This window comes from Drosophila grimshawi, unplaced genomic scaffold, assembly GCF_018153295.1.
Source record: "Drosophila grimshawi isolate 15287-2541.00 unplaced genomic scaffold, ASM1815329v1 contig_311, whole genome shotgun sequence".
NCBI classification, from domain to species: Eukaryota; Metazoa; Arthropoda; class Insecta; order Diptera; family Drosophilidae; genus Drosophila; species Drosophila grimshawi.
In genome coordinates, this window is record NW_025063098.1 from 20,199,549 (window position 1) to 20,226,902 (window position 27,354).

A 27,354-nucleotide genomic window follows, 5' to 3' on the forward strand; every position below is an offset into this window, starting at 1 on the left:
AAATCATTAGCATTTGCATCCTAAAACCCTTGATTGCAAAATTCGACACTGACTGGTTCTCTAAAGTGAATCTTAATTGAATACTTAAGAATCCTTTCTAAATGTATGAACGATAATCAGTTAATTAGCATTTGATCTTAGAGTTGCCTTCTGCTTGATTTAAGCACGTTCGTTGACAAAATCTTTTGTAGCGCGTGTGCGCAAAATAAGCAAGTCCGTATATGAGCTGCAACTGTGTCCCGCAGCAACAACAAGAACAACAGCAGCCACTTGGCGACATGTTGCTGGGGTGTAATTAGCATGCTAACTGCCCGGCGATTGAGTTGACTTTTTGGTCAACTTACACCAAAGTCTGGCGCACCTGCACATGCAGCAGTTGCCGTTTCCGCCGCCGCACACATTCACCGCCATCTCAAATGATCTCATAAAATGCTACTTAACACGTCGTTGTTGTTGGTCGGCACCTTAGTCTCATGTTAAACTGAGCAGTAACGATAACTCTTTGACTCGTGTGTACGACTGACTTGTCTTGTGAATGTCGGTCTGGCGATTTTTATTGACTTTTCATTGATTGCTGCCGAGCACCACAAATTAAAAATTAACAAAAAATTCTTTCAACAACGCCGGCTTCTTGACACATGCATAATTAAAACACTTTAAAAACTCGCGAATTGCGTTAACCAGCTGAAGTTTCTTGTTTCTTACCGCTGTTTGCGGTTTTTGTTTTTGTATTTGTTTTTGTATTTGTTTTTTTTTTTGCGTACGTTACAGTTCAGTATTTGCATGTCCCATGCGAGCTGATGTAATGCATTTTTTTCGGGTTTTCTTACTTATTGATTTTTTAAGTTTGCTCAAACATTTAATCAACTCTTTCTGTGTATATGCAAATGTATGGTTTCCTGCCTACACTAGCAGCAACACAAATAATATGAATACGACAACAGATGTAATAGCAACAACCACCGCAACTGCAAATGCCTCAGCCCATAAATAGGCAATTTTCGGCTGGCCGCTTAACGCCAACACCAAAATTGGTTGGTCTGCAACGAGTCGAATCGATTATCGTGCACTTAACACCAAGCACCTCTTTAACCTGTGCTCTGGATCGGTCCAAGTTGGAGCAGTGTTACCCTTTAAGGTTTTTGTGTAACAATTTCGAAAATATTTTCAATCAAAAACTAGGCGGTAACTGCAGCATGCTGCTTATACTGAGCGTTGATTGCTCGGCACTGCATCACACTGCACTCAAACATGATTGTAAAAATAAAAACAGCAACCTCGTCCAGAGCCGCAATCAAGGCCAGCACTGGCATCATTATCAGCTTCAGCTTCAGCTTCAGATGCAGCTTCGGTTTTGGCATCGGCATTGGAATCGGCCGATCGGCATTGGCTTCGTGCTGATTATCAGCATGTGCACTGGCTGGCCGACAATGACGACGTCGCCGCATGTGCTTTTGCCCTCGATCCATAGATCAAGATCATAAATAGCAATAAGCCAAGCTAGACAATGTCTGCTAACTGTTTCAGGCAATCAATCAATCCATCTTGCCGATGCTGCGCCGGCTGCAGCTGCTCAGTTGACGCCGACAGCATTTCGCGAGCCTCACGCTGCCCATTTGGAAAGTTCATTCAGTTGCGCTTCAGTTTTTCCTCTACTTTTATTTGATTTTTTTCTTTCCAAAACCAAGTTTGCTGCGGCATTATAAAACGTGATCGATTGATTTGTGCGATCGCAGCGGGGACAGCGGCAGCGGCGGTGACGGTGACTGCAACAGCTACAGCTGAAGCGCCGGTTGCAAGTTCAACGAGCCGATTGACTGACTGACTGCTGACTAGATAATTGTAGCGTTCTGCCGTTGACGCTACTTTTTTTTGCGCTAAACAGCTGGAGCAGTGAGAGCAACCAGCCGAGGAGGCTGTTCTGCCGCATAGCTGAAGCATGCAGCGCATTCCACTTGGCCTGGCCAGCTTCAACTGCCCCAGCTCCTTCTCCGGTTTACTGCTCTCGCTGAAAGCGGCCAATCTGTCAGCCTGACAGTTGGCCCAGTCACAGAATTCTGCCAGCCGCTGTCGGCATTGCATTTGATGATTGATGATTGTTGAAACGCGAACAAAATTATGATTAAATAAGTAATTGTAGTTAAACAAAACGGCAATAGCCATGGCGATGACGATGACTACGGTGACGACGTCTTCGAAGACGACGAGCACGATTGAGCCAAAATGGCCAGTAAGAAATGCTAAGCAGTTGGCGATTGGGACGTGGATTAGCGGCAGCACCTATGATAGCTGAAAAGCAGTCAGATCAGTTGCAGTTTTTATATGAAGATGAAGATGGAGATGGAGACAACGCTGACATTGTTGTAAATCATCCAGACTTCTGTAGCCACACTGGTAGAGCATTCCTAGCAATCCATAGACCTCGTACATAGGCAATTTTTATGTTAATTCTTTTTTTTTTTTTGTCAATGCTTAGGTTAATGTTGGCAGCGATATAGTTGCTTAATAAAAAGCTGCTTGGGTGGTCCCTTGCTCATCTTCGGGTCGAATTCAGTTAGAAAAGCAGACCACATATAAACACTTAACTTCACAGACACAGACCCATACATACAGTTGCACAGACTAAAGCACGATGTATGAAAATAATGTAATAACTTAGCACTAATAATAAATTCAAACGCTCGGCAATTAAATCGTAAATTTTTACAACTACAAATTTACAGTTATTAAAAACATAATTTGTTGTTGCTGCCCGCTATTATTAATTACTACAACAGTTTGGTGTCACGCTTAAATGCAACAAGCGACGCCAGCGGCGGTGGTGGTGGTGGTGGCGGTGGTGGTGGTGGTTGCGGGTACGTGGCGTCGTTTGTTGCATTTGCTAAATAAGTAGTCGAACGAAAAGACTTGGGCTACGAACTTGAGTTCAATCAGCATTTTCAATTTGAAAAGCATTTGCTGTTGCCGTGCTCCGCAAGTCATTGGGGCACAGGCACGTTTTTGTTATGTATTCCTCGACACTTGCGAGGGTTGCTCGTAAATTAATGAACATGATTATACTCAAAATAAGATTTATTATGATATACACATATAATATGGCTTTAAATAAACGAGACAATTAATGAGCATTTCCTATTGCACGATTATGGGCTGCTATGCTTTCAGTTACATATTGTACGCCTGAATTTGCAGTCGGTCAGTCATGTGGTGTTCTGTGGAGCACGTGTTACCCCCGTTAGAGTTAACTGCTAATCGACCATTTTTACCAAAGTCGTTTGTTCATTCGCATAGCTTAGCTCGATCGATGCTTATCGCCAAATGTGTTGAATGCTCGGCGAGTGCACAGCCGCTGCAGAAAAATTAATTAGAACAAAATACAAAACGAGAAAATATTTACAACAATGGGCGTGCCCGTTTGAAGCATTTTGTGTATTTGTTTTGGCAAACAATTGGCAACAATTTGTGGCAACAACTGCCAGTCATAGCCGCAGTCAACGTCGCAATGCGCAGACAGGCATGACGATGTGGCAGCCGTGGCGCTATCGCGATTTATGTATCTATGAATTATTTGTTAAATTGGCTGCCCGCACATGCGCGACTATTGACGAAAGGTCTGCAGGCCAACCAAAAGGTAGGCATCGGCCGGGAACTCCATTTCCATTCCTTGACGAACCAGTTTGCATGAAAATTTCCAACTAATTAGGCGTGGTGGCTTTTAATCAAAACGATTAAAATGCTTTCCGACAATATTTTTCGACGCCTAATCAAAGACTTAATACCATTTTTTGCGTTGCGCTTATGACAGCTGCAATAACTGCCAGAGTCGAACCTGAAGCTAAACTCAAAGCTGAATCTGAAACTGTAACCGTAGCCAGGGGACGGGCGTGGCGTTGCCATATCAAATTGTGCTACAATTTATTAAAACCGAAATATGTGCGAGTCTGGCGACGGTCCACACGAACGATAACAAGTTGTCGAACCAGATGTCAAAGCGATTTGCAAATATTTGACAAGCGCAAAACACCGGCACCGAAAACCGATGTGCGGCTGGTCAACAAGTTGGGAGTATAAACGATCATTAATGGCGACTGGATCTGGCAGAAAAATTCAAGTAGCTGCGGTATACATGCATACGTAGATGATTCACATGTAGGATGATACATTACAACCAAATAAGAACTCTCTGATCGAGAGAGCTCGACTAAAAGATACCCTGAACCCAAGACTTTTTCTATCACATCTGAGAAATTCAAGCAACATAAATACTTTCAGATTTGAAAAAGCTGTGCCTCTTTTTCTCATCAGAGTTGTAATATGAATATTATCAAGTCTTCTTCGGTTTTTATCGCTTTTACGAACCTATATAAAGTTATCAATGAAGTTAAATAAACTAAACAGTCTCGACTTTGGATTCATTTTCATTTAGAATATAAACTTCTTATGGTGTCGGCGAACTACTTTCATTTTTAATGGATTCAGGGTATACAACTCAATTAGTTATAATCAAAAGCCTCAATTAAATTTTACATACAATATTATTTCTTTTCTGCTTATAATGTATGTTAACCGTTCGTATATAGCCATTACATCCTAACGGGCACATACAATGTTAACGTATTTTTGACGAACTACCAGATTCGATCTTTTTATGGCATCGTCACAGCGGCGTCAACATAATAATAACATAAAATTTTATTTTATTTTTATTTTCAATTTAATTTTATTGAAAATCATCAAAAATATCATGTTAAAAATCAAGCGCGTGGCGGGCGACGGACAAGAGTTGAGAAGAGATTCTTGTTTTTGCAAAGTTGCCAAGGGAAAACCAAATTTAATACAACACACGGCGTAGACAGCGGCGACGTCGCACGCATTAAAACCGCAGCAGAGCCGGCGTTGTCCCCTGCCTTTCCCCTCTTCGGTAACCTTCGCGACCGTTGCCACCGGTCTGAGCCACTTTTAGGCCATTGTAGCTTCGCAAAATCTGATAAGTCGCATTATAAGAACATAAAAACACCCAAACCAGAAAATGTAAGCGAAACATGCACGAGGGAGAGAAAATAATTTCAGACCGGCCTGTCCCCTGCTCAGGCCCGGAATGACCCAGACCGAGGAGCAGTCCGATGAGCAACAACAAGGCCGAAACCAAAATATGCAGCATGCATGTTGCTGTTATGTTGATGTTGTGGTCGCCAAAAGTAATGCAAACCGAAGCGATGCGAAAATATTTGGGGCCATGCCACGAAATAAAGTTACAACAATGTACTGTACTTTACTTAAGGGCAAGTAGATGCACAACTGATACACGGACATGGGACTTGATTTCGCCTTTATGGGTATTTCTTCAGCTGCTCGCATCGTTCGAGTTCAATTTCTTGTGCAAACTTCGAGCCACTTGATGGGGCGTGTTAAGCCTTACATTTTACGAATGGGCAGCGGCATCGGCAGCGGCAGCGTTGCATGCAGCTGCCCTCATTACGTTCGACAAGGATGCGAGGAGGAATCAACACTGCCATTGTCTTTTTGCCTCATTGCCGCTGTAAATCTGCATTACGTGCGCATCATTTTGAGGTGTTCAATTAAGGTACGATGCAACCAGGGCATGGGCACACTTTATACTCGTGTTGCTTTTAATTACACTCGATCAAAAAAATCCGAACTCATAAATACAAAGCAATCCAATTTGAAGAAACCTGCTGTTACTGCTGAAGATGTGCCAACCATAAAGCAATATTCAATTAAAAATACTATTTTACCCACTGTTTGATGGTGGAAGGGGGTAATCAACTGTGCCTTTTTTTTAGAAAAAAATTATTGTTTTTAACGAATATAATTTTTTGTTTTCCTTTTCTTTTTTTTGGTATTATTAACTTAATTTTGGGATGCCAGCTGTTTATGTGGCTTATTCACTTGACTGTTTGTTTATTTATATCCATCTTCATATGATTTGACCACACGGTGAAACTGTAAAGTGCCTTTGGCCTCGCCGACTTTGCTCCACCTCCACCATCAACTTTATCTCATCTCCAACTCTGATTGATGCCGTAGACAACTGCAACAACAATAACAGCCCATTTGGCTTGATTTATTTTTAGCTTATTTCGTTGTTATTTGCTTTGATGAAGCGGCCAATAGTCTCTCTACATATAGAGATGATGAAGCATGTTCAAGTGCATTTGAAAATCGTTTAACATTTTTTAGCTGAGTCTCTAGCATTTTGACTGTTAATCAATTAAGTCGATTTGTTTGGGCCATGCTAGGCATTTAGGCCTAATAAGCAGCTATGCGGAACTGCGAGCTTGCCCAAATTTTTTCGCTAGAATACTAATTACTTTGGCACTCAGTCACAAGAGAGCACTTACTCAAAGCCACTCGGCATGCTTTCATCTCGCTGGCATCCAACGCCAGCCAAATGCAGCTGGTTGGCAACATTTGTGGATGTGTATGTGGCAGTGGCAGTGGCTTTGGGTCAGCAAAAAAAAGCCACCCGGACTGTCAGCTGGCTGGTCAACCTACTTTGGCAGCACGCCACTGAGTCAGACTGCATCCTCAAAAGGTGATGATGAGGTTGATTACTTGTACTTGCATTGGCGACTTTCCTTCTAATTCGAGCTGTACAAATAATCAAAATTTTTACCGCGCGCCTTGTAGCATTTAATTTGATTTTCAGCACGGTTTCGACTTTAATTGAAACCGTTTTTCGGACTCCATTTGTAGCTGCAAAGCGAGTGCAAATGCTGGGTGTCAAAATGAGCGCACGTTTTGGCCAAACTTTCACCCATTTCGAAGGCGTTGTTTAGGGTAAGCTTTTGCACTGTTTCGCTTAAATTCAGAGGTGATAAGGCTTAAAGTCTTAAGGAAATGTACTTACAACTTTTTAATAAATAAATAAATTGTCGTTTCTATTTTGGTTGGAGTTTAAGCAATCAATGCGAGATAGAATAAGTAATAATCAGATATATTTCAATTGCCAGCTTCATAATGTGAAGAGTCAGAACTATTTTAAGAAGATTATAACATGTTTGAGCATGTAGACCAACCCGAAAAAACGGCGTTAAATCATCAAAAAGTTGCACACGCGCCAACATCGACATCATCGCTGTCAGCACTTGACCCAATGCCGAAACAATGGCTTTAATTTTGGGCTGTCCATTTGTAGTTTCATTTTGAGCTGCGACGCGGGTGTGGCGCATCTTTTTCTCCTATTTCTTGTATTTATGATTATTTTTTTCTCTTTTGTTTTGATCTTTGCGCGTCGGAAAACAATGAAACCCTATAAGCAAATTGTCTGTCAGCACCACCACGATCAAGCTTTTGAACCACGGTTCGGACCTCGAACGGTTGATGGCCTGGTCAAAATGCTTGATGCCCTTACAAATGGCGCTTTTTGATTTTGTTTTCGTTTTCGTTTACGTTTTCGGCGGCGGCGACGGTGTTGGCAGGGGTCACCTTTCTGGGCGGCTTGACCTGACTTAAATGAAAAACCATATTTCTCTGATGCTGGCCCCAGTTTTTGACGTGCGATCGATTGCGCCTGTCCGGGTGCTGCAGCAGCGCAAATTTGTTGCCGACTTGGGCGTCTCTGGTCTGGCCTGGCTTGACCTGATTTCATTTTGGGGTTGGGCAGCATAAGTCATGCACTTGCCAAGTCCAAAACTAAAATCAAAACCAAAACGAAATCCAAATTCGAAACCGAACTCTAGTTTGGGTTAGAGTCGGATGTTGGAGTCTGTGGAGTCCATTGGAAATTGCCTTCTAATTAAGTGCATTTCGTTTAATTAATTTAAACTAACTGTAAATTGGGCGCGGTGGCATCGTCCGCAGACCAATAGCCATTCGCCAGGCCCAACAGCAGTGAACAAACCATCGAGAGGCGAAGCAACAAGCTCGTTAAGACGACCAAATCGAGGGCCAAAGACGACGACCAAGTTTATTAGTTCGTGCCTTCATTTCGTAATTACTTCAATTGATTTTGCGCTGCTGATGGCAGTGGCAGCGGCAGTGCCAAGGGAGAGGAAGCCAACGGGATCTAACAAACGAATTGAACGGAACTAAACCGAACCGAACCGAACCGAGCTCAACTCAACTCAACTGAAACCTCATTGCGACTCTTTGCGCGCTTCATTGCCTTTGATTATAAATCAGTTTACTTTGCCATTTAGAAGCATTTCTGCTGTTGTTGTTGTTGCTGATGTTAATGGTGGTGGTGGTGGTGTTACTGTAGCCTGCCAGTTGGCAGTTGAAGTTTGCTAGCCTTACCTTGCCTTGCCATTTCCAAAAGGTGAAATCACGATTTTCAAGTGCATCGCCATCGATATACAATGAGAACAAGCCAGGAACTGCATCGCCGTTGCAAATTGTAACTCTAACTGTACAACAGGTTCAAAGTATCTCTTAACAGGTACGCCTGACAATGCTGCAGCCCCAAAAGGAGCTCAGAGTCTAAGACTGTTGTCTTTAATTATCGCCAAGCATTTCAACAATTTCCACCCAAACAACTAAGCAAATAAATTTCAAATACTTGTGGATTACAAAAAAGTTAATTAGTTTTTTTTTCCATTCACACAGCATTCAGGAAATCACTCAATTAGATCGAGCGGCGAAAGGCTGCCAAACTGTGGTAATAACTTGCTGGCATAAGAGCAGAATAAATTGTATGCTACCCTGACGTGCATATTAAAAATTTAAAGACAAAAAAACATGAAAAAAATATACGAAACAATGGCCAGAAACTGGTCATAAACTTGGGCAGCGTGTGAGGTCAGCGAGGAATATGCGACTCACGTGATAATCATGTGAAAATACTTTGATTTAATAAAGTAGCCAACTTTGGCAGCCCTGGCAGCCAACTATAACAATAATTTTGCAGCCTTAATCGCATCTAAACGTTGGGTCTACGAGGCTAAAGCGCAGCTGCGAGCCGATTGGCGGGTCACAAGGCAGCCGGTAAAGTTCGCCGGCATCAACACCTCGGCTCGAAGGAGTCGCAGCCTGGCCGGCAACGCTGCTGACCCGTGGCTGGCTAATTGACAGTATCGTGACTAAAATCAATTTGTTGTGTGCGGCCAAAGCAACAAATTTCACGTTGTTGCTGTTGATGTTGATGCTGCTGATGCGGCGCTGCTGCTGTTGCTGCCTCTATGAATGATTTACGATGCGTCGTAGCTGCAATGACCCCAAAGTTCGACTTTGTTGAAACATCAAAAAACTAACATCATCGCGATCCTAGTCCCGGAACCGAGTACCCCTACCTGCAACATTCGCAAGCAGAGGCGCAGACGCAGTTGCAGCCCCAGCGTAGATTATGTGTTTGCCAGTGACGCCTGCTCATAATCAGCAGCACATAAACAACATTGCTGACCACCGCATTGATCAGCCGCCGCTGATCTTCGCAGATGGTCGAAGATCACTAGCGATTTTCACCATGGCCTATACAGAGACGTTGCCCCAGACGAACATAATCAGCAGTGGGTGTCCAGCAGTGAGTGGGCATGGCTGCTTAGCTATTTTGTTGCAATAACCACAATTGCGACGGGCGGGCTGGCAGACGGGCGGGAGAGATGGCAGGCGGGCTAGCACGATCATCAACACGATCATTACGTTTGTTTATTGGCGAAAATTCAAAAATTTATTGCTCATTTGTTATTATGACTTAAAAGTCAAAGCAGTTCTTACACTTTGGACTTTGACAGGTAAATAGCCCTAGGATTGTCGCGCCTCCCCGCCTTTCCCACTCCACAACTCGTGTGTTATATGTGCATTAAGCCCGACATTATCGGCAATCAACGGGTGGCTGTCTGCACAACATTACGCCAAATTAGTAAGCTCCACGTATTGGAGTGGAAAATTTGGATGCGTTGATTTGATGAATACTTAATTATATATTGTTTTTTTTTTTTTTTTTTGGTGCAACTGCTGGAGGTTGAATCTTAATTAGAATAACTGAAAGATAATGATTACAATCAAAACATCGAATTTGAGTTTTGCTATTTATAAACTTCAGTATACCTACTCGGCTGATTGATGGGCTTGGCCTTAATTTGCATTGAAAGCCAACTAATACTAATAGTTAAACATCGAAAAATACACATCCAATGTCTTCCGATGTTATCTTTACATTATTCACATCATTCAAGATGCGAACAGATAAGCTTAAGTTTTATTTTTATGTCAAACTTTATTTACAGTTTAATAAGCTCTGTAAAAACGAAATATTATATTTATAAAATAAATATCATTCAGTTATGTTTCCCTTTTAAGGCTCTAAGCACCAATTACTGCATTAAGCTTGTACAAACTACAAGAAAATTAATCGAACGTTTTCTATCAAGGTCTTGAAACTGTTTCATTGCCGCCCTGCTGTCATATCGTGCCACAACCACCGTGAACTGACGTGATAAAGGCGCGTAATTAAAATATGAACAGCGTTCATCTGTTGGCCTGGCATTTGTCTATGGCCTGCATCGGTGTCCGCTGCTCCATTCCCTGTGGTAAAAAGCGGTGCTCTATTTTAAATAAATGTTTTGTGGCAAGCAAAAAGTTATTCGTATTAGCTCAAGGATAGAAACAGGCAGCGGCTGCAACACGATGTGCGACTCTCACGGATGTTGATACTGATGCTGCTGCTGCTGCTGCTGCTGCTGCTACTTTTGCTGTTGCTGCTGTCGACCATCAGTATTGGATCTGGCGTGGGGCCAACACATGGTTGTTGGTAGCAACGAAGCCCGCTCCTTGCGCGCGAGCTGCCAGCCAGAGCTGCGGGAGCTAATAAATTTTTCGTCGACTGTTGTCTGTTTGCCTGCCGCTATTGATCGTTAAGTAAATTGTCTGCAATTATGCCAAAAGGGAAAATAATAGAAATTATAACGAAAACGCTGTTGACTTTGTGCGCCGAACAGAGTAAAATTGTGGGAAGGTACCGCCACAAACACCGCATCCTCCACTTCACTATATACCACACCTCACCACACTTCACTGCACATCAGTTCTGTTTATTTCAGTTTGGTTCAGTTCCCATTTGTGCATAAGTGACGTGACGCGTTTTGTTGTTGCCATTATTGCCGATCGTCTGTCTGTAAGCAGCAAATGCTACAAATGCTGGTGCTCACAATTTCCTTTAGGTGGAAAATAGCTAGCAGTTTCTGGCCTGCCATGTGGGTCAAAATGCACACGAATATTGCTACCCAGTTGGATCTTTATTTTGACATCTTGACATTCATATTTATAGCTCGAGCGAAATTCATTTAATTGTTTGCTGGTAAGTGAAACTTACAGCCTCATTGGAGTCCACAAAAGCCAAAACTGCTACAATTGCAGAAGCCAAATGTCTTACTAGTTGCTTGACTTACTAACCAACTTACTAACTGACTGACTGACTGAATGACTGACTGAGTGAGTGACTGACAATTGACTGGACAACAAGTAACTGGTGCTGTGGGCTTGACTTGTTTGAGGCGACTATCGACATGTTACATCCGAGCGGATTCTCAACATTCAATTAACATGAATAGCACAGAAATCAATTAAGAAATTGCCATGCGATGCTAATAATAACCCAGCCCCGCCCCAAAGTCAACCTGAGGCTGTCATTCAACATGAAATTTGAGTAGCTCTACGGTGACTGACCACTGTACACAAGAATTTGCATTCAAGCGAGGGTTGCTCAATCAACTGTTGCTGATGCAGCCGCTTCATAGTCCCAGGAAAAGTCAATATTTATAAAATGACTGAGCGTCGAGTCACCCTCCGCAAACGTCTACAAGCCCATTTGACTGACTGACCAACACACTGTGACAAAGTTATCCTGTGGACATTTGATTGATGCATGTTCTCCGCATGCAGACAAAATGCTTAATTGGCGCATATTCATGACAGGCCGCTGGCAAAGCAACCACGCTGCCCGCTGCAAAATGCTATACAAAAAATGTAGATTACATAAACGCTGAAAACGCGAACAAATGCTTAGGCAGGACTTTGATCCTGTTTTCACACATTGTGCAACACGCCCAGTTGGACAACCGGACAGAGAGAGCCCGTTACATGTGTATGTGGTATGTCCGTATGTGTGTCTGAATATGTTTGGCAGTATTTTTGCCCCGCCCGCGCATTGTCACTCTTTCAATTTCAATTGGAAATCGCAGTCGTCGTCAGCAACGTGTAAAAATATTTGTGTAACTGACTTCGATATTTGGATTTATTTTATTTTTTTTTAAGTTTGTTTCTGTTTCTGATTGCTGCAGTTGATGCATTTCAAATGAGTTGATTTATGGCAACATTTCGGCTGGTTTTTGAATGACTGACTGACTGACTGACTTTGCTAACTGGCTAACTGGCTAGCTGGCTGCCTGTCGCGGTGCATGAATGAAGGCTTGTTGATTTTGTGTGTTGTGTGACAGCTCCAAAAACTGGCCAGCTCGGGCCAACTCACAGCCAAAGACATGTTAAACTGCTTTAATTACTCAGTACTCCAACAACTGAACAACAGTGCATATGTACATATGTAATTATGTCCAAGTACATATATTTCGGATTGGTTTGCATTTTGAGGCCAAAGATTTATGAGAATTTCTGCCGCGCCCAGTTGCTGTTGGCAATTCAGCTTCAGAGCTGCCCTTAGCCAAAAGGAAAGTTGTTGGACATGCGACGACTTATCTTAACTGACCTGCAGATAGTTTTGTTTGTAAAAAAAAGGCAACATTTGACTCCCACGCGACGACAGAGCAACAGCGACACGAATTGAAACCAAATGGCACACATGCTGCCTCCCCTCCCTGTGGGTGCCCAGCCAAGTCCCATCTCGTCTCGTCTCGTCTCACCTCGTGTTGTCTGCGCAAACGACTTTGATAAATTCCGCACAAACACACGAGTATTTGAATAATGAAGCGGGGGCCTCGGCAACGGCATCCGATAGTGGGGCAGACTCGATGCCCATGCTGCTGTTGGGGGCATCAATCTGTCAACGCCGTCGCGTTTGTTGCATGCGCGTGCTCACAGTTTGAGTTCGATGGGTTTTGTGCCACTGGCGGCCTGGCCAAAGGCAAAGTTGGTAACAGCAACACCAACAACAACAATACGAGCAATAAGCAAACAGTTAAATCGCGTGCCGCATGGCCGGCGCAGCTTTGTCGCCGGCGTGGGTCGTCTATCAATTAAACAAAGCGGCTGCTGCAATATCAAATGCAAGGCCGGCATGGCGGCCACCCAAAACGCTGCTCCAGTTGCCAGTTGCCTTTTGCGGCACCAGTAATAGCAAGAGCCGCAACATCGGCATCGGCAACGGCAGACATCGTTGTCGCTTCCGCTCTGAGCAGTTAACCAGTTTAGTTGCTGGTTGCACCCATCGCCGTCTCTCTGTACTATCACCGCCTTCGCCTCCATCCTCTTCTCATGCAGGATTTGCCGACATGGCGCATTATTTAACGACACAATTCGTGCAACTCCCACGCATGCAAACTGAAAGCGAAAAATGCGCACAGAGCTCGCCAGTTGTTGCTGTTGTTGTTGCTGTTGCTTAACTGATGCCCCAGCGACCGAAATTGGCGCAAAAATGTCACCAACTTGCACTCCCTGGATATGCATCGATCATCGAAGCGAAATGTCAAATTGGCGGCGCGCTTATCGACCCACCAAAAGCAGCTTTAATGTCAGTTTAGTAATTTGACAAATGACTTGCGATACCAAAGACAAGTATTGCACACAAAATGTTGACAGATGCGTTCAATGCAGCTAAAACGCAGCAGAACGATGGGAACTACATTCAGCTAAATGTATTTATACACAGATATATATAAATATATTTATGTGGCTTTAGTTTACTTAGGCCTGCAGCTCGCATGTTAGCTACCTGTGTGCCACACAGCCAATTGGGGTTATCGGGTGGGCCTAATCGGCGATAAAAATGTTTGCCGGCATGTAAAATCAGATGATGACGATGCTGCCACCGCAAAACGAAGGCATCGTTAGACATTCATAAATGGAGGCCGAGCAGGAGCATTCCAACATTATATTTGAGAGTATCGCATTTCAGCGGCAGCAGCAACTGCCACAAATTACACGCAACCCGGCGACAACAGGCATTAATAATTGACAAACTAAATGCAATATCAAAGCACACTGGCAAGCGTTATCAATAAAACTGTTCAGCGACCACGCCCTCGCACGCACTTTGTGTCTTTTTGTGGCTTTGGGCGATTGCGGCTGCCTGCAGGATGGATGACAAATTGCGCAAATCCATGAGATAGTTATGGTTGGCGGTGGGGCAGTCGCACGATTGCATTGCCAATTGCATAATATTCAGCTTAGATTTGTATCTTTTGCATGCGGCAACGAGCGCGCCATGTTGTTGACTCAAAACGCTGTCAAAATGGCAAAGCAAAAATGATTCGTGGAGATAAAGACTGGGCGCGCAAAAAGCCACAAACAAATGAAAACTCAGCTGGCCCATGGAGCTGGGCTAGGCCTGGCCCCTGGTCAGCCATGAACATTTAATAAACATTTTTGCACCATTTTTAAGGAAGGCTGACAACTGAAAATGTTGCTGCTGCTACTGCTGCTGCTGTTGTTGTTAATTGCCATCATTAGCTGTTCATCTGCAGCCGGGGCTTATCAATTATCTGCACTAGTCTAGCCTGGTTAGATCGCTGGCAATTAGCCACGCTAAGCTTCTAATTAAGTTGCCCCTCCAGTTAGCAGCTCGTGCACATACGAGTTCTGATCGATGGCGTGCAAGTGGCTAACAATTTGGTTATAAAGTTGCAGATGCTAACAGCAAGCGAATAGATACATTTGAATTTGCACATACAATAACTAGTATTGGCAGCTTTAATTTCTCATACATTGTAGTGTAAACCTCTTAGTTACAAACCAAATCCGTTAATGTATTCAGATATCTCTAAAATAATGTACAGCCTCAAAAATGAAGTTGATTATATTTTTACCACCTAATGTCCCGAAAAATATATATATGTAATTGAATTGAATATAAGATGAATGCAGTTTTTAAAATGGTGAAATTAGCTGGCATATTGCAATTAACTTTGATTGGTCTCAACTACCATAACACCCTTTTAGCGAAGGCAAGTTGCCAAAAACAAAGCAAACATATAGTTGGTTATTGTTGCTTAAGAACTGCTGTCTGGGAATATTGAATAAATTCGTTAAGTCTTGGTCAAAGTTTATAGCAATTTTCAATCTTTTTTTCCGACTACTACGGCGACGCTACTGCACCCGTTGCTGTTGCCATTGTTGATATTGGAGTCACTCGATTCATTCAAATTGCATTCAAATCAATTACATTCGAACTAAACATAATTCATGTGGTATGGGTTAATACAACAAATTACAACTGACATTTAAACAGAAACATGAAGCGGACAATTTAACAAAGCCACAGTCAAACGGAAAGCAACAACAAAAACAGTAATCAAAATAATATAAAAGCGGCGCAAAGCCTGCCAACAGCCGCTGCCAGGCATCATATGAGGCAAATATATGGACAAACGCAAAAGTCGAAAAACCAAAAAGCCAAAAAGATACAAAAACAAAAATCAAAAACAAGGCGCACATAAAATCGGAGCCACTCAGGCAAACCAACAGCTTGTGATCAAGGTAAAGTGACCTTCAGTGGCCACAAAAAGTGCAGCCCCACACACAGCCAACAACGTCATGCCTAAGAAAAAAAAAACAATAAAATTCTTTTCTCACGATTGTTGACTTTAACACTTACAGCGTCGAAAAGTTACGAGGCATATTCACTGTCATTGCCTGCAAATCCCCTGCAGAAATTAAGCTTGACAGCGTGGCCGCATAAAATGCACTCGTATACAAAAGTTTTCTTTTACCAATAATAATAATAAAAGCAATGACAACGACAACAACTGGAAATAAGCTACTGTGCTGGAAACAAATTTCCAGCTGACGAGCAGCAGGAAGACTCGTGGCAGCAACCTGTAAGTCAATTTAAATGGAATCCAGAAACGAAAAGATAAATGTTCTTGGCCAGGTCTGGCCGGGGACAGGCAATTGTATTATTTTGCTTAATTTTATGTGCTTTGCATATTTTTCGGCTTGGATTGCATTAAAATTTTGTTTGCGTGTTGAACTCATTTATTTGTGCTGTTTTTATCGATTTAATGCATTTTGTAGTTGGCCTGCCTGCCAGGCTTTAAGTCTGTTTGCCTGCCTTTGTTTTTGCAATTAAGTGAAATTTATATCATTGCAAGTTCGTCGCTTAAGTCTTTTGTTTGCGCGTCGCGCATCGTGGCACGTAAATTGCCAAAAAAGATATTTCCTACTCACTCAGCAGGGACCGTGCTGCGTGGGCCGATACTAAGAGCTTTCCTCTCCACTCCACGAATCCCTGTCCCGCATGCAGCTCACTGCCACACTTGCGCCAAGCTGGGCTTCGGTTGTCCTGGCTAGCGGCTTCCCTCACAGCAGTAGCTTATTTTAATCCGCCGCGTTGGTGGCGTGCATACATAATACATAATTACCGGTTTCACTTTTTGCCTGCCTGTGATTATCGTGGCATTTCTTGACGTTTTATATTTGCTTATTTCTTTTTTTTTCTCCTCTTTCCAGCAATTGCGGTTTTTTATTACCCTCCGCTTGTTGTTGTTCTTTTTTCTTTTATTTATAGATGTATTTTTTAGTAGTAGTGGTTGCCGCTGCATTGTATGGTTTCTTAATTTTAAATTTTTATGATGTGTTAATGGATATTTTTGTGACATGACCTCCTGGCATGCCGTTGTTATGGCCGTAGCAAATCCGCCTACTTGATGAGTTCTGCAGCGCCTTGCTGCCTGTCTGATTTGGTAAAGCCGATGCGGTTGAATAGAGAGAAAAACATCTGAGGTATTATGCAATGCTATGCATGTCCAGTTGAAGTGCGCTATAATTAAAGCTATTTAAGGCTTATTTAATAACAAGGACAAGGTATTACCCTTTTGGGTCCTGTTAATATTCACCTGCCAATCATATTGATAGGCAGCGATAATGGGAAAATCGGCAACACCCTGTCTGGCTGGTGATAAATATCTTAATAGTGTTTAGCGGCGATAGATGGCGCCAGTGGAAGGAAAGCTGCCATAACATATTCACCAGATCATCAGACTTAAGTGAATTTCACATCAAATTGTGACCCAGTTTGCTATCAAGCATCTGCACTTCTCCGAAGAACATGTTGATATAGAGAACAAAGCATGTGGTATGAAACCGAAATCATGCTGGTTTGAGTTTGAGTTGGAGTTGAAGCCGGGGCAAGTTGTCGCTCAAATTACACACACTGCTCGGCTGAAAGCTGATTATAAGCCTCAAGGCATGCAATTTGCATCAATAAAACTCGGAGCTTGCTCCGACAATGTCTGCTGCTGTAGGTCAGTTTGTGATTACTGTCCCTGACGCTGTCCTTAAATGCCGTTCATCTTCCTCGGCTGGTGTTGATTTGCTGACTGCTTCTGCATTTGCCTCTGCCGTTAAAAGGCGCATATAGGATGGATACCAGGCGCAGCCTAACTCACGCCCCGTACACTTTCATCTGAGGCCGATGCCGACCTGTTATCCACAGCGTCTCTCTTATCGGAAAGAGTTTGCCATAGTGATGTCTGATGGTTTCTGGCCACTTGATCGAACAATAATTACTTTCTCCATCTTGAGGGGGCAACGACTGTTATTGATTTCTGACTGCCAGCATAATTTTTGTATGCATCATTAAGCCGATAAAGTCTCAGCTCATATACCAAATAACAACGAACATTTGCAGCCATTTGCAAATTGCTTATGGCCTTTAAGAACTGATTCAGCTTCGATAAAAATTATCCCATGAAATAAGAGATCATTTTCATAACCATATAACTTTCCAAAAATGATGTGTAAATGTGAAAGGTTCACGGCCTCTTGGAGCTAAAAGTGGGAATTTCAATCAGTTACACTTTTTGGGCGGGGGTCACTTGATTTGCATTTGAAAAGGCTGCTGGTTTTATTATTTTATATCGATTAATAAATCTTTGCTAATGATTTGCATCGAATACAAAGAAAAATTTAGATGTACAACTAAACGGAACAAAGGGCAATAAATCAGTGATTTATGTTAAAACCTAGATCTGATTTACATTGTGTTTAAGTGTTTGTGCATAAGAGCCAAAAAGTTAAGTTCTCCAGTAGCTTGTCCACTAAAACCTTAGCAAATCTTGCTGCAGCCTGATTAATGTCTGCTACTGTTATTCGCTTTACACAAAATCTTACAAAGTGAAAAACCGTATCAATCTTAAGCTCATCAGGGCTTATGGTTGCCCTCTCTGGCTAAGGGCCAATTTTTATAGTATATATATACATATATACATACTTGTTATTGTGCAATTTCTTTTGTGGCAGTTGAAGTTTGCTAAATTAACTTCACTTCAGATCAAAAGCCGCCAAAAAAGCAAATCCACAATATCCAAAAATTATAAAGAAGAAAAAAAGAAAAATGATAAAGCTGCAGCTTCTCCACACTGCTCAAGTGTTATTCCTGACAGTTTGGACGTCCCAACCAATGTGAGATCTGTCATAAAAGCGAACTGTGCCGCTCTTGATTGTGATTTTGATTTTGATTTTGGCGGATTTTGGATGACGGGCTGTCTGACTGCCTGGCTGCCATTTCAAAACGCAACTGCCCAAAAATGTATGCAGATCTTAAATTAAAGCGCGTTATCAACAACGAAATATAAAAAACCGGTTGGCCAAAAGCAATTTGGTCGGGGTCTCGGTCTGAGTTGATGGGGTTTCTTTAAATTTTTGACTTGTTTTGTTTTTATTATTACTATAATTTTTGTATTATTATTATTTTTTGTTGGAGTGGCACTTCCTTAATTGGAGCAGGCATTGCAGCAAGTGCAGTGCTAATTTATTATGTTATTTAATAAATTTAATTAGTGAATAACAAGACAGCAAAATGAAGCGAAACGAAAAATATAAACGTTTAAAGGCAACGAGAGCTGCTCATTTGTTGGCAACAGAAAAATTACTTAATAATTTCCATCAAAACTAATTAATTTCAATATTATTCAGGCAAGCGAAGTCAGCCGCAAGGCATCGTCAACTGGACGCGTCCACACAAAAGACACCGTCAACGGCGACGACATCGTCAACCACAACAGCACGTTAAGCAGTATTGCAGTTAACCCTTTTTGCCAACTTTGCGCTTTGAAGATTGTGGATGCAGCATAAAAATGCTCATTACGTCCAGCAGAACATGCAGCAAGCCCAAAGGCTTTTTACAATTATTATATACATAATTATACATGTAGCTTTGTGCTATGTCGTAAATATATAGTCATACTATATATCTCTTTCTTTGTGTGTCTTTCTCTCTCTCTCTCTCTCTCTCTCTCTCTCTTTTCCTCTCTTAGTTGGTTTTTAGAAGTAAGTTAAATCAATTGCTGTATGTAGCTGCAAAAGCGTCAACGGTTGGAGCTGAAACTGCAACCTGGGACTGGAGTCTCACTCGAAGTCTTTCAAGTCTGAGCCCCGTTCGCTACGCTTGAAAAATTTCATTTTTGGCGGCTTTGTCCTTACTGGCAAATGACTTGATGCTTGGATGTGGCTACCTTGCCAGTTCTTATGGCACTTATGCTACTTATGCAGCGTTTGTGGCTGCTGCTGCAGTGCGGCCAAAATGACCGTAATTAATCAATTTAAGCAAAGTGGGAGCAGCGGGACCTGAGAGTAGGGCGTTCGGTCAACGGCAATGTCCGTGTAATAACAATGAAAACAGCGTGTGTTGCATGGTACACGGGACCATATGCATGTACTCGTAGTCATATTGGTACTCATGTATATCTGCACACCATAAATTATGTTCGCACAGGGTTAAGCGCATTATTTAAGCATTCATCACGAGCTGCGGACCAGTCGCAGTCACCGCCTCAGTCCGGGCTCGTCCGGGGGCCCTTGGCTGCTTCTGCCTGCTGCTTCTCTCATCTGTTGCCGTGTAATAATTTTTGAAATTTATGTAAACAGTGTTGATTATGGATGAGTTATGTAGTATGTTCTACCTTTTGTTGCTGTTGCCATTTTCGCGCTGCGAGTGCAGTTAATTTTAAGCTTGTTTTGCAGGAACTCGCCAGCAGTTACCCGCAAGCCTGAACTTTATTCAGCCTGAGCTTGAGTCATCGGCCAATTGATGTCTTTATTAGGCTGCCCGCGACATGGCTGGCTAAATATCAAGCCACTTGAATATTTTCGCCTGCAACAGTAAAATGCCAGCTAGTGAGCGACTCTGACTCTGACTGTGACTTTGAATTGGGCTTTTGACTCTGAATATGCTGACAGCTTCAATTTAAGGCGTGTTCGGGGCACTTAGCCGAGCCATTGGAAGCCAAATATCTCTCACGGTTTCTTCAGCTTCTAAGCTTCATAATATGCATAAATATTTCAAATTTCCGATTTTTGTATGTGGCACATTAAGAATGACATGAACAATTATTTTCCAAGCTTATACCATACACACATACACACAGATACATGCATTTTGTTTTCGGCGAAATATGAGTTGCAGCGTGCAAAGCCACAGGTAGAGACCATACCATTTGGGTGGCGCTTTTGTCTTTGAAACGTGTCCGTGCTCGTGTCACATGCAGCTCGCGTCGCCTGCATCAATTCAAGCGCCAATAATATTTTAATTTTATTTTATTTTTCCATCAGTAAGTCAGGTACGCCGGGCCACGTAGCCAACTGGCAGAAACGGGCATGTTTAGCGGGGACAATCACTTGATAGACTGCCACATGTCCCCAACTGCGGCGCATATCCCATGAGCCTTAGCCTTAGCATCAGCTTCTGCCTCGGCTGCCAATAGCTGCCAATACAGTTGCAGCTTGAAGGTTGATCGCCTAATGGCCTGCGGCTAGCGCTTTTCAACATGAGCGCTGATAAGCACGACAAACATTTAACAAGTCGTTGAACATACTCTTAAAGCTCAGTCTCAGCTCGCAGTCACTGTTCGGTCTCCGTTGTAGTTTCAGCCTGGACTGGCGCTGGCATGTTCTGCTGCCAAATGTGGGTTAAGGACGCACAGCAATCAACGGTCGCCGCCCCTCGCCGTTGGCAGCCAATGTTCATTTTGTTTTCGTTTTGAATATTCCGTGTAATAGTTGTAATAGAGTTGCTGAAATTGGGCATAGTACAAGAATACGGTGTTCGCTTATATATATATATATATATATATATATATATATGTGTGTGTGTGTGTGTGACAGCGGCATAGAGTACACAGATGTCTGATCCACACCCACATTTCATTAGCTCCATTCGCTGGGCGCTGTTACAAATGTGATAATAAATATTCGAGTTGTTTGTGAGTGTTATAATTTAGTGTTGATTAGTTTGCGCAAATAAGAGTTATTGATTCAATTTCAATTAAAAGGATATGAATGTTTTGCGTTAGCGCCATTCCCAGGCCACATCAATTCTGTCGCCTACATATGCAATGACTTCAACAACAAACTCGTTACGGTTGCACACTTTTTTAGTGTTTTTTGTGGCACCTTTGCATTGATAAGGCCACAGTCAGATTATTAATGATACCTAATGAGTGGGTTGGGCAGCGCTATATAACTGCAACTGCATAATACCATTTCCGATTGCCGAATGCCAATTGCAACCGGGCAAAAAATTGCAGTTTTACGGCAATTATATGTCATTTATATAAGCCGCTGAATGTATAATTAGTGTAAACTAAAAGCTCAAGCATTTATTAACTAATTTGCGTAAGAATTAAGTCAGCAAGTACTCTCGTAAGTTTTATACTTCGATAGAATAGCCTCTCCGCAAAGGCACCGACAGCTGCCAGCGTTGCCGACGCAACTGCTGCTGAGTGCCACAGCAGGAATTGTAGCCGGAGCTGTTGGAGTGAGTGGATGACGTTGAGGGATTGGGCGAGCAACACAGCCCAACGGCCGCCAGGGGAGCTAAAAGAAAAGTGATCTGTCGATTATAGCCAACGTGTTCAACAGCAATGGGGCAAACTTACTTGGAAGGGAACACAGAGCAGGCTGCATAACAAACAGGGGCAACAACTATAACTACAACAAACTATATGTATATAGCAACAAATAGGAAGACAACATTTTGGACGACACATATGCCTATGAAGCCTGATCAGAATGATTGGTGGACAGCTGACGCATGGTGAAGGTCGTCTCTGCAGTTACAATGAACACACGATTAGAAAATTCATAGATTGCGATTTGATTGTATACCTGGTGTGCGGAAGCCTTCCTGGATCTTGTAGATTTCGTTCAACTCGCGGGCGCTGCAAAGTGGAGTGTCCACCTGTGTTGTCTCATTGAAGCGCGCATAGTCAATCTCATAGGCCTGCAGGTCCTTGTTGTATAGCACCACAGGATCGAATCGATGGCCCCACAGTATCTCGGTGTTTATGTAACTCGATCTGGCCTGCGTGGACTGGCCAGTTGATTCCACAGTACCCTCTAGTATTACAACTATCTCGAACTTGTCCTGCAACATATCTGTGGCATTCATATTGTAGAGCGGTGAGCTCTCGTCGATTCTGTGCTCAATCACCATGGGCCAGATGAAGAACAAATCAGAACCTGACTCATCTGTGCCTATCTGCAGCTCTGTGAAGTGCTGCGTCATCACCTCGCCTTCCCTCGTACTGCGCGTCCTTATTAGCTGAGCCCGCACACCCGCACCAATAATATGCGATTTTCGCATATCGCCAACGCGGAACATCAGTGAGAGGCAGCCATCTCGTTGGCAGATCACCGCGTTCTTGGAGAAAAGCAGAGTCTGGGCACGCTGCTTGGCGCGTGTCATTTTGGCAAAAACAATGCCAGCCATAAACGCCGATGACATCACACCATATATGGACTGAAAGCACATCATGAATATTGCCTCGGGGCACTCGGTCGAGGTGGTGCGCACGCCGTAGCCGATTGTGTGCTGTGTCTCGATGGAGAACAGGAAACAGGATGTGAAACCATCAATGGCGGAAACGCATGGAGCCCAGCCAGAATCCTCTATGCCATGAAATTTACATTAATAAGATTTGATAAGACTTTATGATTGTACTTGTTCACATACCCTGATTGTCCGGCATATGCAACTCCTCCAAATCGCCATGAGTGTACATGATGAGCCACCAGATCAGTGCAAAGAACAGCCACGACAGTATGAAGCTCAGTGCAAAGGCGAGCAGTGTCCAGCGCCATTGCCAGTCCACCATTGTTGTGTACATATCCTGCAGGAAGCGCACCCTCCTGCGCTGCAAATGCTTCTGCACCACATTGCAATCTCCATTTTTAAAGACGGCACGGCGTCTCACGCGTCGCATGCTACCCGGCCGAAAGTTGCGCGATCTGCAAAAATTTGTTGAAATCTAGCGTCTAACTTTTTACATAGCAACGAATTAAAGGAATCAGCCCGAAAATATGTTATACTATTTTCCACAATATTATAACTGGTATATATTAGTAGATGTTGTGTTTCAGTAATAAGGTATAAAGCGATTCCCTGTTTATCAATATTTCTGGCAGTTTGAATAAGAGTGAGAAGACTCTTAATGCTGAACTTTTGCATTTCCATTATAAATTGCATTCATACAGAGAAGATATTTTTAGAGGCCATCTGCACTTGAAAGTCATTCAGTCTGTCTACAATTGAATCGGCTGGCCAGACTTGCATCAGTTATCCACTATGCATATGCTAATTGTCTAAATTAACATTGTCTAAATGAATACTTGAACAACTTAGTATTCGCCAGCCTTTGGATATGGAAATTAGGTGTAACTAATTAACACCACACTAAATTTGTCAATGTCAACGGCAACCAACTGAACAGGTTCCATGGTGCGGTACGTCTTCTATATCAAACATAGGGTATTAATGACCATATGCAATCATGATAAGTGTACTCAATTAATTTCAATTTGCGTTGAATCAATCGCGGTTAGTAAATTCAACAAATTGTCACTACACGATTTAAGCCAAGCTCCCACATGACCACATCCCACACTCAGCTTAGTGCAATTCTCAGTTACAATTAAGTTTACTATAACCCCGTTGGCATTCTGATCTTGGCCGATTAATTGACATTGTGCCGGTTTCATAAATAACTGCTCATCGAATTTAATACACAAGTTACCCCAAATATGTGCGACATGTGGACGAATAAACGCGCTTGTGGCAGGGCAATAAAATGATTCATTGCGCTTTGAAGAAATGCCGCACTCACTCAACTGTTAATTACTTCCATTGCGTTGAAAATAATCTTTGCCAACGCCAACGCAGACGAAGATGGTCCAACCCTAGTCACTGGAGCACATTGTCTGTGGCTGCGGAAATGATTTCATAATGTCCCACGAGTGAGAAAGCTGTGGACTCAATTGATTGATAAATCGTGAATGCGATAGAGCCGGGCTAATAGCTTTAATCGAATCGTTTAACGGCCGAGAAAAATGTGAGAGAAGTGAGAATGAAAATCAATGTAATTTATGGGGCGTTTGGCTTTGACAGTTGAATAATGCGCCAGTGGACAATATTTGAATGGGCTGGCTAATGAGTCGGCGACGTCCGCAACCACTGAATGGGTAGGAACTCACTCGAGCGACTTCTCATTTAGATAATGCTCGTAACTCATGTAAAAATGCAGCAAGCTAGGCTGCTGCGTAGGCGGTTGTATAATTTACAACCACAAACAGCGCACGGGGCACTTGAAACCAAATAAACGTCGCAGTGCTAATCAGCTAAACAAATTGTAATGTAAGACTTGTGTGTCTGTCAAAATCGCACACACACACAGGCACGATAGCTGGCCGTGCATTTATTGGTCAGACCGCTGGCTGGCAGCAAGTTCAAGTTGAATGCCAAACACTTGGACCTCTATATAATGCACATATTTGCGTAGTCATACAACTGATGGAATAGCGCACCCCCTGGCCAGCGAGTGGCTGGATCCTTTGAGCGCCTCGTAGTAAACGCCTGCCTGGGAGGGAGTGTGGGAGATGCCTCTCATGTAGTGCCGCTTCCACTCTTTCATCTGAGCAAACGTTTCGTCCTTGTCGCCGGTAACGGTCTCCACATCAGCAACATCCTGTAGCACCTGCACATCGGACAAAGGCACCTGCATTTTGGACACGATCGCTCCAATCCCGTCCGCGCACAAAATTCGACTAAAGTTCCGATCGTCGCAATTGATCTTAAGCCAACATCAAGATCAGCTGAGTTGACAATGTTTACTTTGGAAATTAGAGAAGTACTAACCAATAATCTCCTATTGACTTTGCTACTTAGATGCCTGCCAAAACGAGTGCAAACAGCACTTTAATGGCTTGCCACACACTTGCCCCCACTTACCTGCAACTAGGCTGTCGCTGGAATGCTTTGCCATTCGTGGAGAGGCCATAGAAATTAGCTGGACGATTTGGTACTATCGTTATGGGATACGACTGTGGATTGCTGATCACACTGTCCAGCGAATCGGGATCCTCTTCGATGGTCGCTGGTCTCGTGACCGGCTTGACTAATTTTTCTTTCGATTTTGCAGTCGCCGCCGCAGTTGACGTTGAAGTTGTCGTCGCTGTGGAGTGGCTCGTAAAATTGAAACGCATCTGTGAATGGCAGTTCAAAAGTCCGCTTTAAATGACATTGTAGCTAGGTACTCGTGTGTGAAACATTTGTTTGCACTGAAACGATGCCAGGCAACCAATTTTGTTGCCTTAAGAGCGCAATCAGAAACTTTTGATGACGGCAAGTCGACGTGCGAGAAATATATCACATACAACTGATTTATATTCGTCAACAAAAGATGAGCACATGAACTTGAGCAAAACACTAAAGCTGTTATCAGTTTGCAAAAGGGTCGCTAGCCCCGCACTGCCTGTCATCAATTTGTTGCAGTTAATGTGTTGTAGTTATGTACATATAAATTCAATTAAAGTGCAACACAAATAATCGTAAAATTTATGAAAGTCGTCAATTTTAATTTGTACTATTGTATAAGTTTGATTGCGATGAATATGTTTGTCTTGTTCTATAAAGTATTTTAATTTTGTTTGATGAAACGATTGCAAAAGAAAGTCCTTCAGGTATATTTCTATTATTATTTTATAAGCAATCTTTTTGTTTTACACGGGGTATATAGGATGCTGCCATGTTTAGTTTTACATCTTTTACACAACGTATCTAACACGATTAACGCACTTTAAGATGTAAAACCCATTAAAAAAGAAAAAAACCACTTAAAACACACCTTTAAGCGATTATCTTATTTTCGGCACTTTTGAGGTTAAATATTTTTAGCACCTTATTAAGCGCGCACAAGTTTCAATAAATTGACACCTTTAAAAAGAGCATTACACGTTTTCCTATCATGCTAAAAAAAACTTTAGCACCTCTTTAATAATTTTATCACTTTGCATTTAGTGTTATAATGTACGCCAAACGCACACCGCTTAAATTGTGCTTCGTTTTGTGTGCACGCTCCGAACCTGAAATGAGCAGAGAAATCTCGGACCAACTGCACACAGAGCAGAAACAAAACAGTAGCCGAAGCTAAGCGAGGCACGGAAATCCAAAGCGAGACTGCGATGACAAAGCTACAGAAGCTACTATGTAAGTCTGTCCAACGGTTTAAATGACGGCCGACTGACAACGACGGCGACTGCGAAAGCGACAGCAACAGCAAGAAAATATTAAACTAAACAAAAATTGTGAACAAAAGGCGACTTGCTGTAAATGAGCTCAGTTACGCACACATGCACAGTGTCAGTTCCCACTCAGACAGTGCTGCAGATTGATGCTCTCACAGATATAGCAACAAATACAGATACGGACACAGATACATAAAGCGAATCAAACGCACACATGCAGATAAAATTGTTGTGTTGATACGAGAAAAGTTCAATTGAAATGATTTTTAAATTGAAAATGAGGCGGAAGATAAGCGCGATAAGTTTTGCTTATCTATATTTGATGTATACACGGACAGAAGAAATTAAAAATATTAGCTGACACGACCTTGCGTCTCAATGTATTATTACAAGGGGGACTTATATTTAATATTAATTATACTAAGCACTTGCTTATTGTACTCATGTACACCGTTACACTCTGAAATAATAGTGACTCTAGATGCTTAACGTGCCAGAATAAACAAGAGATTTATCATAAACACTTTTTGCTTCTGTACGTTACGTATACGTAATTTGAACTATCTACGCGTCGTTGATTGCAAAAAGCTCACGTGACTATATGATACAAATGAATTATTGGGGTAGCTTTTTTTTGTTCTGTTTGAGTATCATAAATCTCACGGTTGACGGAAGATACAGAATGGCGAACCAGTTAAATAAGCCAAA

At 42.5% G+C, this 27,354-nt stretch overlaps 1 protein-coding gene across 5 annotated transcripts; it reads right to left on the reverse strand.

Moving 5' to 3' along the window:
- Nucleotides 1-21,699: 21,699 nt before the first annotated feature.
- LOC6567244 (G protein-activated inward rectifier potassium channel 3) lies at nt 21,700-26,534 on the reverse strand. Of its 5 annotated transcripts, none has more exons than XM_032739751.2 (6): nt 26,247-26,534; nt 25,352-25,605; nt 23,081-23,355; nt 22,234-23,016; nt 22,005-22,175; nt 21,875-21,942 (listed from the first exon to the last, which is right to left on the reverse strand). In XM_032739751.2, exons 2-5 carry the CDS (start codon nt 25,603-25,605, stop codon nt 22,120-22,122), a joined length of 1,368 nt encoding a protein of 455 aa, XP_032595642.1. In that variant the 5' UTR covers nt 26,247-26,534; the 3' UTR covers nt 21,875-21,942; nt 22,005-22,119. The 5 variants fall into 5 exon arrangements, with proteins under 5 accessions (XP_032595640.1, XP_032595641.1, XP_032595642.1 ...); XM_043214990.1 differs by having other exon boundaries at nt 21,910-21,958; XM_032739749.2 differs by lacking the exon at nt 22,005-22,175 and having other exon boundaries at nt 21,700-21,942.
- Nucleotides 26,535-27,354: the final 820 nt, after the last annotated feature.

Excerpts from the sequence above, each read along its gene's own strand:
- LOC6567244 (XM_032739749.2), bottom strand. The coding sequence starts at position 25,605 with ATGCGTTTCAATTTTACGAGCCACTCCACAGCGACGACAACTTCAACG. Across the intron at positions 23,356-25,351 it reads CAGCGACAGCCTAGTTGCAG|ATCGCGCAACTTTCGGCCGG; the intron begins GTAAGTGGGGGC and ends AAATTTTTGCAG. Across the intron at positions 23,017-23,080 it reads GCATATGCCGGACAATCAGG|AGGATTCTGGCTGGGCTCCA; the intron begins GTATGTGAACAA and ends TTCATGGCATAG.